Source organism: Drosophila serrata, unplaced genomic scaffold, assembly GCF_035046125.1.
Source record: "Drosophila serrata isolate PLE 108 unplaced genomic scaffold, ASM3504612v1 contig_350, whole genome shotgun sequence".
NCBI classification, from domain to species: Eukaryota; Metazoa; Arthropoda; class Insecta; order Diptera; family Drosophilidae; genus Drosophila; species Drosophila serrata.
Window position 1 is genome coordinate 140,804 of NW_028257248.1, and position 16,686 is coordinate 157,489.

At 42.9% G+C, this 16,686-nt stretch overlaps 1 protein-coding gene and 1 long non-coding RNA gene across 30 annotated transcripts in view; one reads left to right on the forward strand and one right to left on the reverse strand.

Moving 5' to 3' along the window:
* LOC110185388 (calcium/calmodulin-dependent protein kinase kinase 2) overlaps positions 1-16,686 on the reverse strand; it is a 113,066-nt gene that overhangs the window by 57,486 nt on the left and 38,894 nt on the right. For 14 of the 29 annotated variants that reach the window (XR_015272928.1, XR_015272934.1, XR_015272933.1 and 11 more), the window contains exon 2: positions 7,461-8,035. The exons of 2 other annotated variants lie outside the window; for them this stretch is intronic. Coding sequence is in view for 7 of the 27 variants with exons in the window: in XM_086838574.1 (XP_086694700.1) it covers positions 7,461-7,802 (342 nt within the window). In the remaining 20 variants the exon portion in view is untranslated. Of the gene's footprint in view, positions 1-4,822; positions 4,864-4,938; positions 5,038-7,460; positions 8,036-15,886; position 16,686 lie in introns of those variants that run through there. 13 more of the 29 variants (XR_015272936.1, XR_015272938.1, XR_015272935.1 and 10 more) reach the window with 4 other exon arrangements.
* Positions 5,264-6,096, forward strand: LOC147642805 (uncharacterized). The gene is made up of 2 exons (XR_015272943.1): positions 5,264-5,873; positions 5,950-6,096. It is a non-coding gene; the product is annotated as an uncharacterized LOC147642805 (long non-coding RNA).

The window sequence follows — 16,686 nt, forward strand, 5'->3', positions numbered from 1 at the left end:
CGTTTGCATTTAAGTGGTGGAGTTTTTAGAGTGGTGCCGTCTATCTTATCCGGGCCTGGTGATTTTTATTTCTGTCACGACTTCGTCAAAGTGAATTCTTTTAAGAGGCAAGCCAATTTGACAGGTTGACCCCAGATAGTTTTCTATTTCAGCTTCTGTCATAGGATTGTTAATGTCGTTTGGCGGGAACACAGTGCAGGTGTTGTGCAAATGTATCAGCTTGTTTATCGTCAGATCCACGCCAATTTTCATTGTTTTTGTGGATGATTATGTTTCTTTTTGCTGGTCTCTTTAGATATTTAGTTGCTCTAAATGTCTAAAAATATGCCGCTAAAGATTTATTTCGTAAGTTTGACAGTAATTGTTAAAGCTCAGATGCAGCCTTTTTTGTATAACATTTTGTCATAAGGATAGTGAGTTTGCCAACGTTTTCTCAGGTACCTTTTGTGTTGAATCTTTTCTCGAATTTCAGTGGAAAGGTACAATTGGTTTTGTTGTTGGTTTCTATGGGTGTGATTCTCTCCTCTCTCCTGTTTTTAACGAAATGTCTAGGATTATGGCTTCTTCTAGGAAGTTTTTAAATGCTTTAATGTCTGTGGGAGCAGAGATGTTTTATAGGGCATGTCAAGCATATGAGCTATTGTGCTACAGGTCGCTATTATTGGAGAGTGATCTGAGTTAAGATCGAAACTTTCCATACCAGAGAATGCTACGATCAATCAAGTCTGCAGTTTTTCGCGCATCTGTAGGCCAGTATGTAGGCTTACCAGTTGAGAGAGTGTGCATTTATATAATTCGGATCCCTTTGGGTTAATTAGTCTGGAGCCCCATCATGGGTGTTTGGCATACTTAAACTCGAGCTCTTTTATTGTAAATCTTGGAGAGAGATATATTGCTGAGATTGAGACATTTTAATGCATGCATTTAATCTCAGTTGTGGCAGCCTGCATAGCATTTTCTCTGGTGCTGTCCATGATTTTAAATTTTAGACCTTTCTTAACAAGAACTGCTGCGCCTCCATGGACTCTAACTGACGGATGATCAGTTCCTGTTGTGTCATATTCAACTACTCTAAAAAGGGATTTACTGGTGTGTGTTCTGAAACAAGCATGATGTCGATTGAAATTGTTTTCAAAAATAGAGATATCTCATTAACATGGTTGGAAAGCCCATTTGCGTTCCAGATTCCTAGGTTTAGACCTATTTGCATAATTTATTGACCAGTAACATTATCATGTTAAGTAAGTTATTGGTGAGTTCAAATTTTTTTTCTAAATGATACTCTATTCTTTCTAGAGAGGTATACGTATTATTATTTCCTGCAGCAACGTTTTCCAGTCCCTTAGTTAGGGGGCTTTGAGGGGTCATTTGTTAGGACCCTCCAGGGAACAAAACGGATATCACCAGTGGCACGGGCACTCCCACGGCACATTTGGGCACCAAATCTTTTTTAGCGCTCGATCTCAGCACCTTTGCAATTAATGCCGAGGACGGGGGCTGTGCAGGGGCAGGCTTCTGCTCAATGCCCGTTGCGGGATGTTGGCATCCGCCTACCTCCTGCCACCAATTGCGGTTTTTTTGCGCCAGGGCGACTCATTTAATAACGTAAGGCTATAAAATTGGGTGTCCAGCGCCAAAAACATTTCATGAATTTTACGAAAACGCGATAAAATGTCCTTAAAACCGTTCTAGGTTTGCAGCATGAAAGACAACATCTCCTTCTCCACCTCGCGACAGGCCTCGCAGCAGTAACGTAGGCCAATGTCTTTTCTAAGATCACCTGCCGTAATGGGCTTTTTGGAGGTTTTGGTAAAGCAGACAATTTTTGACTTCATTAACGGGACTTACCACTATACTTAACAATTGGAGATATGCGAGAGAGAGCGATAGATAAAATATTATAAGCAGCACAAATTGAGCTAGAGAGCGGAGAGCGAGAGAGCGTGTGTGTTAGCAAGCAACGTTTAGCAAGACTCAAAGAGGAATGCAAAAGAATGCAAAGACAAGAACAAGCAGCACAATAAAATATTGAGAAATTTACACGAGATAGAAGATTTAAATTAAATCCCCGGTTTATGCTAAATGTAATCATGTCAGTTAACCTGAAAAGCTGAAGGTAATTAGTTTATTATATCTTCTAGAAAATAAATCTTAAAATATTTGTGTTGCAGATAGGAAATTGGGAACTGTTGAAAACTCGCAATCCTTGTTTGTAAGGTCATTTAAATACAATATAAACAACAGGGGCTTAAAAAGATATCCCCGATGAACCCCTCTCCTTAGCAACTTAAAGGTTGATGTCGCTTACTTATTTACAAGGCAGATGACTAAAAATGATATAGTTTTATATGTTTTGAGCCGAGAATCTTGTGGTTTACAGAGGCAAGTGCTTAATAAAGTCAAACACGGTATGTAACGAAATATAATTTTTGTCAATCTGCACACGAATATCATCTGTAATTTTTAAAAGAGTTTAAAAGAGAGAGAATTTCTTTTTATAAAATTATATTTGATCGCTCATAAGTTATTCAAAAACCGTTGACAGGACAGGGAAAATGGATATAGGTCGGTTAATCAAGCACGATTTGGAAATAGGAATAATTTTTGCTTCCTTCCGAGCCAGTGGAAAAATAGATGTAGTGACAACTGTATTTATAATATGAGTGATGGCTGTTTTAACTTCCGGTAGAAGTATCTTAATGAACTTTTGGCAGATATTACCTAAACCCATAGCCTTTGACTTAATTTAAAGTATAGATTTGAGAAAGTCAAACCACTTACACATGCAAAGATAAAGTTTGTATAACAGTGGTTTATTGGAAAATAGTTGGGATACGTATTTTCTGTCGCTTCAGGTAGTTGGATATTAGTAAATTTGCTATTAAGTTCATCAATGTTGACATTAACTGCATCAGTCTGTTGCAGTTAACAAACAAAGTTCATTAAGGGTAGTACTTTTATACCAGGCCCATTTGGCGCATCACCATTGTGTTTTTTAATGTTATTTTTTGACCGAGGCGCAGCGAAAGACAGTGTCCGTTCGGCTCTTCGAGTTGAGATAATGACTCTAAGACACCCATATTCACATTTGATGGTGCTGTGGTTTAAAGTGGTCAAAATCTTGAAGTTCATGGCGACCCGACTCGGAAGTGGCCACGGACGGCCACATAGAAGGGCTAGGGGGCTATGCTGGAGTTGGTGGAAGGCAAAAGTACTCTTCCCACAGCGGAAAACCCCGACATTCCTACGAAAGACTAAAAAGTACTACATATCCCGAGCCAACTACTTAAAGAAGGGGTCCATCGGATCAACAAAGAGTTTGAGGAAATCATATATCCTAGATACGGTAAAGATTGTACCTCCGCCTCAAAAAGCGCCCCGAGGACAAGGATGCGTAGTCAGTCTGCCAGGGTGGAAAGGGACCTAGGTCTGGACACCATCATTAACAGCGCCCAGAAAATGAGTCTGTACGAATCAATGAAGAAAGAGGACGGTGACTTGTCAATTATAGTCAAGCCGTCGGGAGTTGAGCCCGGTACCCATGAGTCTGAGGGTGCAAGAGCTTAACCTTCATAAGAGCAAACACATGTCGGTGGAACTCTTCGTTGCCATAGACCAAGGGTCAGCGAAGGGTTGCAAAAGCCCTGCACAATAAAGAATTCTTTTTAGACATATACAGGACATTCAACAACGTAAGCACATACGCAATAATGGATAAAAATAAGAACAAAAAAAAAAGATACGAAATTTATTAAGTTATAGGTGAGTGCAATCCGATTGGGGCACCGCTTCCATGGTAAATGGAGAGCACAAAGGCACGCAGTTTTGTTATTGTAGACAGTAGATCTAGTAGTGCGGCATACACACCCAATCCGAACTTTTTCGGATCTTCTACTCAAAGTTTTTATAAAAAGGCATTATTTTACACTTTCCTGTTTGTAGGGAGACTATTTTTAACAAATATTGCAACCCCATCAACATACAATAGAGTAGAGTAGTTAAATTTGTCAACTTACTTAGTCAAACTCTGTGCATTTATATTCTAAGAGTAACTGACTGCTCTTGACTATTCGCTTTGTATTTACTAAAGATACTTGTAAAATGTTGTAACAATAGTATATATTAACATAGAAAATAAAAATATATAAAAACGAGGGCTTTTACGACTGACAGTTGCAAAAGGCAACATCGGATTGATCGACAGCTTCTACCTCTCTCAACTTCTGCAACCTTAAAAGGGCCTGCATTTTCAATTCACTGAATATCTCGCCTCGCTTATGCGTTTTCATGTACCCAATATCTCTGCGCGTAAAAACAGAATGTATATGTTTGTAATTTTTACGCATCATCTCTTATTTAATCAGTGCATAACTCTCTTTCGACAGCTGCTCATTGAATAAAGCTGTTGGCTCTTTAAACTTCTGCGATATTCAGCAACGCCTTAAGAAGTTGCACCTTATTGTGTACGCGATCTAACTTTATAATAATTATTGGGTCACCCACATTGTCTTGTCGTGGCTTGACCCTAAATATATGTTTTACCCGCGCTGCCTGAGTGAGCAATTATTCCTGGTGGATATGTCGTTTTAAATGTCGCCATTGGTGTTCTCGTGAAGTCGCTTCTGATCTGGTGTTACAGCTGATGCAAGAATAGATGGAATTGGTGCGAAGGAATGAATTAAGAGTGTTCTCATTAATTATGTTATAAAAGCCGTAACTGCATACTTCGTTGTTAGCTACTGATAGTAGCATCTACCCGATCAACAAACACCGTTACAAAAGTTCAAAAAAGGCATAATCGTAAAACAATTTAAAACCATACCTGTCCGTTATATTGAATTATATTTCCCCAGAATTCCGAATCTGCAACCAAAACATTTTTTTCATCAAACAAATTATTAACTTTTAGGAATAATACACAAAAATATAATAACCAACCGTCTTTCAGTTTTGAAGCTATCTGAATGAAGCAAAAAGACTTCTTTATACTCTCACTAGTATATATTTTGGGACGGACCGGATCGGACGACAATATCGTATAGCTGCCATAGGTACGACAGAGAAATTATTAAAATAAAAAACGCATAGCTTCGATGTGTTTTAAACTATTATAAATATTTAATAATTATACATAACATAGCAGCACGATAGGTAATTGTAGATGAAAAAACAAACCTGTGAATATAATGCTGTAACTGTAAAACTGTAAGTACAGTATGTATAGGTTAATGTAACATAAAGATCTATAATTTATATTGTATAAATTATTTATTGCAATCTGCTTGCCTTTTTTGCTTGCTTTTGCTTTTTGCATTTTTGTTTGTAAGACAAACCTTTGGAATCACAATTCCTTGCAAATTTTCCATGCCGATGAAACTTTTCGCAATTCTTTAAATCTACACCTGACCTAACCCTTCAGTACCAAAATTCCTTTCCTGTCCGATTCCTGGTGTCATATTTTAAAAACATAAACAAATCTCATGGGTTTCGGTAAGAGAACTCCGAAACAAAGTAGGCAATGAAAATTCTACCTGTGTTTGGATACTGCCAAACAATTAATTGTTGTTTTTGAAGGGATTCGGAGCAGTGGTTCCGAAATTAGATTGAGATGATAAAAAATATTATTTAACGAAAAAAAAAGAATAGATAGTCTCGTTAGTGAAATCGATTTTTTCACAGCTCTAATGACAGCTGAAGTATTCACAAGTGTTTTGCAATGTAATTTATTCAATATTGTTAAAGGGTAAGTGACTTATTTGTATTCAGTTAATAATTTCATTTACAGAATTGCTTTTGAACCTGGACACTTTTTTAACCTAGACGGTGTGAACGGAAGGAGATTATATATCCAGTAATTGTTTTCTTCTTAATTAGTATGTATATTTATAGAAAATATTGTCCATTTGATTCTAATATCCATATGTATTTACATATGTATTTTAATTATAGGTTGACGAGGCAACAGCCGGAAGAAATGGATCCCTAACATACGTTTAGGGGAAATGCAAGAAGGTATGCTAAGAAAAATGTGGTATTCATTGAACAAATTATAAAGTTTTTTAAATGAATAAATAAATTAAAATTATGTATTATAAATTGCGTCAGATATTTACTATGGGGCGGGATTCCTATCTGATTCTACTCTAAATTCCACTACGATTCACACTGCTTCAAAAACAACAATTAATTGTTTTTCAGTATCCGAACATAGGTAGAATTTTCATTGCCTACTTTGTTTAGGAGTTCTGTTTCCGAAACCCATAAGATTTGTTTTTGTTTTTAGAACACCAGGAATCGGACAGGAAGGGAATTTTGGTACTGAAGGGGTATTATAACATAGGCCGAAGTTTTCAAAGCGTTTCAAACCTATATTAATGAAACTTAGAAGACTTCTTTTCACTCGTATATAAGCAAAAATTGACCGGATTAGACGACATATAGCCGCAATAGATAGAAGCGATCGGAAAATTAAAATTAAAAATTACACATTTTGTTTTAATAAACTTTATTGTTTTTCAAAATATTTTTAATATTATATATATCTATATATATTTATATTTCGAATTAATTAAATGAAAACTGTAAACACCCTGCAGTACCAGTCATCAGTAATTAATCAACGATTCATCAACAGTCAAGGCGGTGCTGTTGATGATTCATCGATAAATGGCCATACAAACTGTTGATGAATTTATCATGGGCATGTCCTAGGCTGTCATTAACAATAGTTCACAAACAATTAATCAATGAATCATCAACAATGTACGTCTGTCCGTTTCTACGCAAACTAGTCTCTCAGTTTTGAAGCTATATTAATAAAACATTGTAGTTAGTCTTCTATATACTCTCACTCATATATATGTCGGATCGGACGACTATATCATATAACTGCCATAGGAATGATCGGAAAATATTTACAAAAAAATTATAACATTTTCAGTTTTCAAAAGAATTTTAAATTTGAGATACAGCCATTTCATATTATTCTACAATTTTGTGTAAAATATTATGAAAATCGGACTACTATATCATATAGCTCCCATAGGAACGATCGAGAAATTAATACAATTAAAAATTATAACATTTTCAATTTTCAGCAGATTTTTATCAAATTTGAGATAAGCTATTTTATATCAGTCTTAAATTTTGTGTCAAATTTTATGAAAATCGGACGACTACATCATATAGGTGCCATACAAACGATCGTTAGATGTGGAGCAAAAATGCAAATCTGTAAATTTAAAACTGCAAATATAATATGTATAGGTGAATAAAAAAAAGGCAGGTATTACTTTATTGTTTTTTAACATATATAAATATAATTTATATTGTATGGATTCCTAGTCATTGCAGTTCTATCTGCAAGGGCATATAAACTTCGGCGTGCCAAAGTTAGCTTACTTTTTTTTTGTTTTATTTCTAGTTGCTATAGTTGAATAAAACAAAATCAACACTATTACCTGACCAATTTGATCCATTAATTTGTATTGATTCAATTGAAGGAAACTTCCAGATTTTTCAATTGAAATCCTTCGAGACTCTCGAAAAGCAGGTCGGCGTCGACTAGAACTAGGGCTTCCAAAAGGGCTACCATATGGGCTATACGGAACATTCGGATAGATTGGACGACCCTCAATCGATTGATGATTTGATACAACATTTTTTTGAAGGGGTGAACCCGAAATGTCGCCAGGTAATTTGTTTAAGAACTCGTTATCCAAATTTAAGCATTTATCAAATTTGTCTGATATATTTGACACAGAATCTGTTGACATATCGATAATCTCTTTACTTTCATTCATGATCCGTGCCCTCAATTAAAACATAACATTTGGCGTTCAATAGTTGATTGATAAAAACATCCTTTTTTCTATATTATTAGGTGCATCTTTGCGATATTAATGTAAGTAATAGGCTCAGTACGACTCATTATGTTTGTATAAATAGTAACAAGTAAATGTTTTAATTTCACTTATACATATTTTTTAATCTTTCGTGATCACAACCATTTTGCATTTCAGTCAAGAGCACAAATCTGCAATAAAAATAAAATAAGAATAGTAAGTGGTTTTAATACTCGTCTCTCATTTGTAATAAAATATTCTTTGCTTGACAGAATTTGTCCGTCTGTCCGTTACTATGTATTTTTGTTACACATGAATCTGCTAAGGGTCTTCATTTGTTCTACTTTACAAGAAAGTGTAAAAACAGCAGTATAGAAAAAAATATATATATAAAAATATAACAGACTGAATTTAATTTAACTTTCGCAACAGCTCGATGGATGGCCGGAGTTTAGGTGTGACATGATATCGCTTCTATATCATAATATTGTTGTAAGTACCCTTCGAGTCCGTTTTATACCGATATGACAATTCGTGAAAGGTCTCCTTACAAGACTTCCATTACGCTTTTTGTTTCTTTTGGGTCCAATGCTTTAAAGTTAACCTGGAAAATTTTAATTGGCTTTCCAATTGAGACAAACTCCATCAGAGCAGTTCGCTACTTCCAGATAATCAATAGAAGGGATTCGTAAAATCGCATTATAAACGGATGTGCGCTTTTAAAGACAGAAGAGCTGGGGACAGTCTAACCCAATAATCGCAAGACCAGCACACCAAAGCTTTGGCCAGATGGGTTTCAGCGGCCACATCGCCCGAATTATTCAATAATAATTTTTCAACCCAAAATTTATAACTAAAGCAGGTTTTCATGTCTTATAAGGGGGGAAGTAAGCCTCTAGCTCCACAGATCTATACAGAAGTAAAGTGTACTTAAAAGTACTGAATTCCTTTCTTGCTGTACAGTATACTATATATATAACAAGAAAGGAAGCTAACTTCGACACGCCGAAGTTTGTATACCCTTGCAGATTGAAATTTGATCACTAGAAGTAATACAATATAAATGTTACATATTTATGTTAACAAACAATGAAGTAAATCCTGCTATCATTTCATTCACCTATACACATTATATTTACAGTTTTACATTCACATATTTGCGTTTTTCCTCTATATGTTATAACTGTCCGATTTTCAAAAAATTAAAACCTAAATTATAGAGCAAGTTTAAAGGGATTCATCTCAAATTTGATGAAAATCGGTTGAAAACTGAAAAAGTTATAATTTTTGATTGTATTAGATTATTAAAATATTATAATATTATATAGCAGTCAAATTTTTAAAAAATTTTAAACCAAATTTGTAGAATATTATAAAATGGTTATATCTTATAAAAATCTAGTAAAAACTGAAAAAGTTATAATTTTTTTTGTAAAAATATTGCGATCGTTCTAATGGCAGCTTTATGATAGAGTCATCCAATCCGGCTCGTATATGCTAATAAAAGTTTATAGACGACTAACTGCAAAGTTTCGTTCAGATATTTTAAAAACTGAGAAACTAGTCTGCGTAGAAACGAACAGACGGACATGGCGAGATCGACTCGGCTGTTGATGCCGATCAAGAATATATATACGTTATATGGTCGGAGGTGACCCCTTCACTGCGTTGCAAACTTCTGACTAAAATTGTAATACGCTGCAAGGGTGTAAAAAGGATGAAAGAAAAACGACCCTCAAGCAATTAAATCACAAGAAAATCGTAATTTTTTTTTTTGAAATTTAAAACTCAAGCCAAAAATTTAACTGCAACACATTTACACTTTTAAACGTCACAAAATCAATTATCACCGCAAAAGCAGACTACGGCCTTCCGGACATCCCCTTTACGGACATTTTTCCCAAACAAGGAGTAAAAGCAACAATATGCTCTGATTTACGTCGCAAACTCTCCAAAAATCAAAATAATAAAATCATACCGACCACCATAGAGTCCAAAATATAAATCAACAATAGACCGCATAATAGAAAACTCCAAAGTCCGCCAACTGCCCCTTAAACAAGTTACCAACGTGCCACATACCACGCAATGATAAGCAACCACAACAAAAAAATTACAAAAACCACAAATATTCCGGACCCAAATTACAGAAAGAAAGAAATTTACAAGACGTTCAAAACTTTTTCTACATTTATACAAATGGATCTCAAGCAAACACAAATACGAGTCTCGCAATCACAAATAAAACAGAATGCATAAAATTATGGTCCCTACCACTCTTCTCCTTAGTGTTCTGTGCTGAGCTACTAGCAATAGTAGAGGGACTAGAAATATTAAAAAAAAGTTAAATTCTGCATATGCTCAGACTTCCTCTCTGACATCGACGAAATAAAAATCATAAACAACAGCGATCCTCACAAGGTCGCAACCTTCTACAAAAAAATAGTAATAAATTTAAACTAATTTGGTTACCCGACCACCAACGCAAAAAAAAACGCAACACAACAACTACTTATAACTATTGAAAATCTTAACGCAAAAGACATACTAAAATATACATATATACAATCACACATATATCAGACGACGTTGGAGTTGAAGTTGTGCAAGTCGCGAGTACTGTTGCACTGCGGTGGTGCTCCCGCAAATTGTGTGTGGTGCGTGGGCTGCGGCAGTGTCCCCTGCGCAACGAGGCGCCGCCAGGCTGCGTGAAGCTGGCGGCGTTACTCACGTGCAGAGTCGGGTCCCAGGCGTCCGCGGAGGATCCGGAAAACCCAACCTCGGAATCCAATGATCCGAGTCGACGGAGAGAGTGGTGAGAGCATTTCCTCCGACGTTTTTTTTTGTTGCTTCTGTTGCTTTCTCGAGTTACCTCTCCCGAAGTAAACGGGGCTGCCCCCGCAGTTTTTTGTTAATTCACGTCAGCTGTTGGCGAGATCAGCTGCGTCTAGTGTTAAGGGGTGTCAGAAACCTACCCGGTCTGGCAGCACCCCCGCTGCTTTTGGTGGCGTCGGGCTACTCGAGCGGCAGGTGGCGCTGTCACGCCCTTGCTTAAATCCTTTCTCACGCTGTAGAAGCTCCATGTTGAAACACCCGCGTCTGCTCTGCATATGCTGGAGGTAGCATACATTTTTGGGCTGCTGCCCTTGATCCTTGGAAAGAGGTAAGGGGAAGTGGGTGAAACCCGAGCCCTAAGTTGCACTGGGAGGCCTGAGGGTGGTAAAGGTCAAGGATCTGACCAACTGCCATCCCCACAGCTACGCGGCTCACCATTCCAAACGGGGCTCTGGCGACCGAGCAGGAGCGGTATAACTCCCACCTGTTCAGTCACGGGGAAACTCCTGGCCAACGTGGGACCCCTAAAGTGCACTGGCCGTTTTGTCTGTCCTACCCAACCCCCTCGCAGCGTCGGTCCCAAAATGGGCGGCTGCGTGAACCGTGTCGGTGCCATAGTGGCCGGCGGTGGAACATGCCTGGCAGCAGGCGTAAGCTGCACATAAATTCCAAACCCAGGAGGCGTCTGACCCACAGTGGGCGACTACCTGGTCTGCGCCTGTGCCATAGTGGCCGGCAACCAAAGAACCTGGCAGAAGGTATAAAATGCAGCCTTGCATTGGGCGACAATGCACCCTTTATTGGAATGTCGGAATATAACATAAATACTCCACCCGTGGGGAAACCCACGGCTAGGGCAAGGATTCTGGAGGCCCTACCCAACACTCCAACACACCCCGTCGAGGCGGTGGCTGACTTGGCCGCCTCGGTAGGTACTGCACCAAGCCAGGAGACGGTAATGGGCAAGGGGGATCCTGCTGCATTCAGGAAGAGCAGCTTGATGGCCCGAGCCCCACCCCGTCCCCGGCGCCGGCGAGGAGTAAAACCGGCGATCCCGCGGACTCGGCCAAGAGAGGCAGGGACCCGGCCAGCCCTGTGAACGGTCCCAGGGGCACGCTTCCCCAAAGGAGCAAAGGTACCATCGACGTGCCCCCATCCAACACCGAGGAGGACAAGGAGCGGGTACTTACGCGCACAGAGAGCGCTTGCAGGCTCGGAAAGCTGCTGGACGAGCTTCATAGCCTTGTCCACGAGAAGCAGGTTCGCCACATCAATATCGCCATGAAGTCGATGATTGACGAGATGCGGAAGCTAAAATCTTTCATAGAGCTGGCGGCCGAAGGACCTGAGGAGCCCAGGGAGCCGTACGCTCGGGAGAGCGTCTGCGCCAAGTGCTCTCAGACCGCGCTTGGCGGCAAGCCTGGCGTAAGCAAGGCCCAGCAAACGGCTGCCGCAGGGAGGAAGGACCGGGCAGTCCAAACGGAGCGTGGCGAAGGTTCAGCCAGCCCCACAAGTCCAGGCTACAGCCCCTGCAGCTACGGCGAGGGGTACCCGGAATGCCCAACGAGCTCCCCTAGCAAAGTCTCGGGCTACAGAGCACGGGATACGGAACGCGGCAGGACCAACAAGATCATCAGATCCCGTGCCAGCGATCGGCGGGGACTCGTGGAGCACCGTGGTCAGAAGGAAGAAGCAGACCCGCAAAGCTCGCCACGACACGGTGATAGTAGAGGCACCGGGAAAAAGCTACAACAAGATCCTGGCGCTGGTCACCAGAAGGGAGGACAGCAAGCTGACCAACCTCGGAGGGTCAGTCAGCAAGGTGCGTAGGACGGCCAGGGGCATCTTGCTCCTGGAGGTAGCCAGAGGGAGTCACGAGAGTGCTGAGTCCATGAGGGACAGCATCTCTCAGGTTTTTGGCGACGCGGCCGAAGTGCGAGCGCTGACGGAGGAGTCGAAGGTCTGCGTATTCGAGATTCGTAACCTCGACGCGATCACGACAGAGAGCGAGATCCGCACAGCCTTCTCAGACCAATACCAGCTGAGTGAAGCTGCAGTGAGGATCCGAAGCCTCCGCCCCGGGTATAGGAAAACTAAAACGGCGGTCCTCAGCCTGCCTAGCTCTTTGGCGTCGGAGGTTAGGCGGCGAGGCGAGGTCCGCATAGGATGGACCCGGTGTAGAGTCCGAGAACGCGAGGGCCCCCCTCGCTGCTTTAGATCCCTGGAACTTGGGCACATCGCCATCAGGTGTAAGAGCCTGGTGGACAAAAGCGGTTGCTGCATCAAGTGTGGCAAAGCAGGCCACATGGCTGCTGCCTGCATTTCCGGCAGAGGAGTCAGCCCTGGCGAGGCGAACCACCAGCCGAGCAGAAAAAGGATTCCGGGCACAAATGGCGGGCTCGTCCGTTCAAGACCCGAATGCAGCTGATCCAGCTCAACCTGCACAACTGTAGCGCTGCGCAGGATCTGCTGACGCAGACGGTGCGCGAGGTAGGGGCGGATGTGGCCATAATCAGCGAGCCCTACAGGGTTAGAGAGGGAGGAGAGTGGGCCAAGGACCGCACTGGCAAGGCGGCCTTGTGGCTCTGTGGCGACGGCCTGCGGCAAATGTCCAACATCCTGGCAGCAGATGGATTCGTGAGGGCGGATGTTGGCGGCTTCCAAATCTATAGCTGCTATCTGGCGCCTAGCCTCCCGCTGGAGACGTTCAGCAGGATCCTTGAGGACCTCAGCAGTGACCTACGTGGAAGGGCCAACGCCATAGTCGGAGGCGACTTCAATGCTTGGGCTCAGGAGTGGGGATCGGTCCTGACCAACGCCAGAGGACGCGTGGTGCTGGAGGCTTTGGCCGCGACAGACGTCGTCCTCCTAAATAACGGGGGGCGGCACACGTTTGTCAGAACGGGAGCCACCTCTGTCATCGACCTCACATTTACGAGCAGAGCAATCTCCCACTCTGCCAAATGGGAGGTTAGCGATGTCTACACCGGGAGCGACCACGAGGCAATCCTGTGCTCCGTCGGAGTACCTGAGGCAGGTATCCGTTCGGTTCTGCGGCCCGCAAAAGCATACCGGCCGGACACGCTGTGCATCCGGACGTTTACTAATGCGTTGGAAGGCATGGACACTGGTGAGCCGGGTGGAGCCGAAGTGATGGCAAATCATGTGGCAGCAGCGCTAGAGCATGCATGCGACCAGAGCATGCGGCTGAGAGGGTCGTTTCAAGGAAGTCGCAGGCCAGTCTTCTGGTGGAGCGACGAGATCGCGAATCTGCGATCCACCTGCCACCGAGCCCGCAGGCAGCTGACTCGTGCGCGCGGCTCTCCGCGAGCTCTGGAGTGTAGCGAGGCCTTCAAAATCGCGAGGAAGGCCTTCAAGGTAGAGCTTACGAAGTCTCTGCCGGAGTCCCCCAGGGCTCCGTTTTGGGACCCCTGCTCTAGAACTCTATGTACGACGGGGTTCTGCGACTACCTATGCCCAGTGGCACAACTGTCGTCGGGTTCGCCGACGACGTGGCAGTGGTCGTAACCGCCAAGGAGCGTACCGATGCGGAAGACTTGGCGAACGAAGCGATCGGAACGATCGAGGCATGGCTTACGAGCGCTGGCCTGGAACTAGCGGCGCACAAAACGGAGGCAGTCCTGATCTCGAGCAGAAAAGCGGTGGAAACGGCCGAGATCCGGGTCGGTGGAACCGTGATCAGATCGCAGAGGGCGATCAAATACCTCGGCGTCCTAATCGACACACGGCTGTCTTTCAGGGAGCACCTGGAGTATACCCAGAAGGCCAGCGAGACGGCAGGAAGTCTCACCCGCATATTGCTCAACACTAGAGGGCCCAAGCAGATCACCAGGAAGCTGCTGACGAGAGTCGTAACGTCCCAAATCTTGTATGCGGCGCCGGTGTGGGCCAAAGCAGCCGCGACGAAATCGTACATGCGGGGCGTAGAGGCAACTTATAGACTGTGCGCTGTTAGGGTGACGAGCGCTTTCAGGACGGTTTCGGACGACGCCATTCTGGTGATAGCCGGCATGTTCCCCCTGAGGGAGCTGATCAGGGAGAAGGCTGAGATTCGGTGTGCGCTGCGAAGTCACGAAGGACCAGGAGGCGGAGCCACGGCCGAGGCGAAGAGCGTGGCTAGAGGAATGAGCTACGAGAGCTGGCAGGCGAAGTGGGACGCCTCGTCCAAAGGGCGTTGGACGCACAGGCTTATCCCCAACCTAGTGGCATGGATGCAGGTTTTGAGCGGGCATGGTTGCTTCCGTAGCTACCTTAAGAGGTTCGGCCATGACGACGAGGATGGTTGCCCGGAGTGCGGACCTGGAGTTGCGGAGGATGTGCACCACATAGTGTTTGAATGCCGCCGCTTCGACGATGAGAGGGCCGCCCTGGAGGAGGTAGCAGGAGCGGAGATCAGGGTGGACACGCTGGTGCCGCTGATGATGGAGACTCCCAGGATGTGGGAAGCGACAGCAACTTTCTCGGCTAAGGTGCTGATGGCTCTCAGAGTGCAGGAAAGGGGTAGAAGGGAGCGGACGGGCTAAGAGACCTACTATTGTGCGAAGCATTGCTTTGCGGCCGTACCGCACAATTTGGGTCCTTGCCTCGTTCCTAGTTTTTAATTATTTATGTTACTTTAGGTGTTGTTTCTAGGAATAAAGTCGAATATAAAAAAAAAATAAAAAAAAAACCTCAGACGTCATCCTGGTACCAAAAAATTAACCAACTCCAACTGAACAGCTAACACATCACTTATCCATCTTACGTATAGACCAGAAAAAAAATAACAAGACTCAGAATTGGATACTCCAACTTAACACACACATGTAACATCAACATCAACCAAACCAATACCTGCCCATTCCGCAACGACACTATCAATACGACATTTATTGTCAACTTGCAACGCACTAAACACCCAAAGGCAAGAAATATTTTAAAACACCAGCCGATTTGAATCTCATTCCAACCACTCACAACCAAACATATTTATAATCTTACAGAATGTAAGATTATTTAACTAAACCATAGAAATAAATAGCCATAAGAAACCACAAAATAAACAAATAAAATAAAACTATGTACAAATCGATCTGAAGGCCCACTTCGCCATCGCTCAACATCCGCGCTAGCCAGTAATTTTTATTATTTGTTAGCTCTCTATAAATAAATAAATAAATGTGTTATTTTTACATGTTTGTGGTTACCTTTATATATGTTATTGTCATGAAGCCCTCTGCGCCGATTCTGCCCACCGAGCCCTTTGCGTACTGTCCGTCAATCTAATCCACTTGCTCCGGCTTTCTTCCCCTCGGTATTCGTGATCGCAAGCTCCCGAGCTTCGTTCGGTGCTAAGCTGAGGGATGGCTAGTTCGCGCATCCACTTCTTGGGCCCGTTCTCTTAATGTTAAGCTGGTCTTATCGTTTGGGAGCGCGGCTCTTATGTTTAGGCGTAGTCAGTACCATGTATGAAGCTTAATAAAGCTGATGCACTAAAGCGAACCCCACGACGCCGCGGCCTTTTATTTTTGCAACCTACCGTTTACGTTTGCGAAACCCAGATATACAAGTCTTCAATGGCGATATAAAGCGTATACTTTTCCTCTTCGCTGTCTTCGAAAAAAATTTCAACCGGGTTTCTGGATCCGAGTGGTAGGACCTGTGTTCTCTCTTCCAAGAAGGCCCACGGGAGACGACAAGAAGCAGCATCCATCATCCCGTCCCAATTAAGTCCAAAGGGTACCACAGCCATTCCAAGTCCTTTGATACTATCCCCGGTTCCTCGCCAAGGCTTACTCGGTCGGTTGCGAAGATGGCGGAACATGCGATTTATGTCGCTTTTAAAAAAATCATTGCCACAACAATATTATTCAATTCGAGGCTAATAGCCACACTCCGGGCGCCCCAGAGACTGAAAGATTTTCCCCCAACGTTCATAGGGACCAAATCCGGGACCTGTGGGAACAGGTGGAGAAGAGGCATAAAAGGACGGCCACCTCGACAGTGC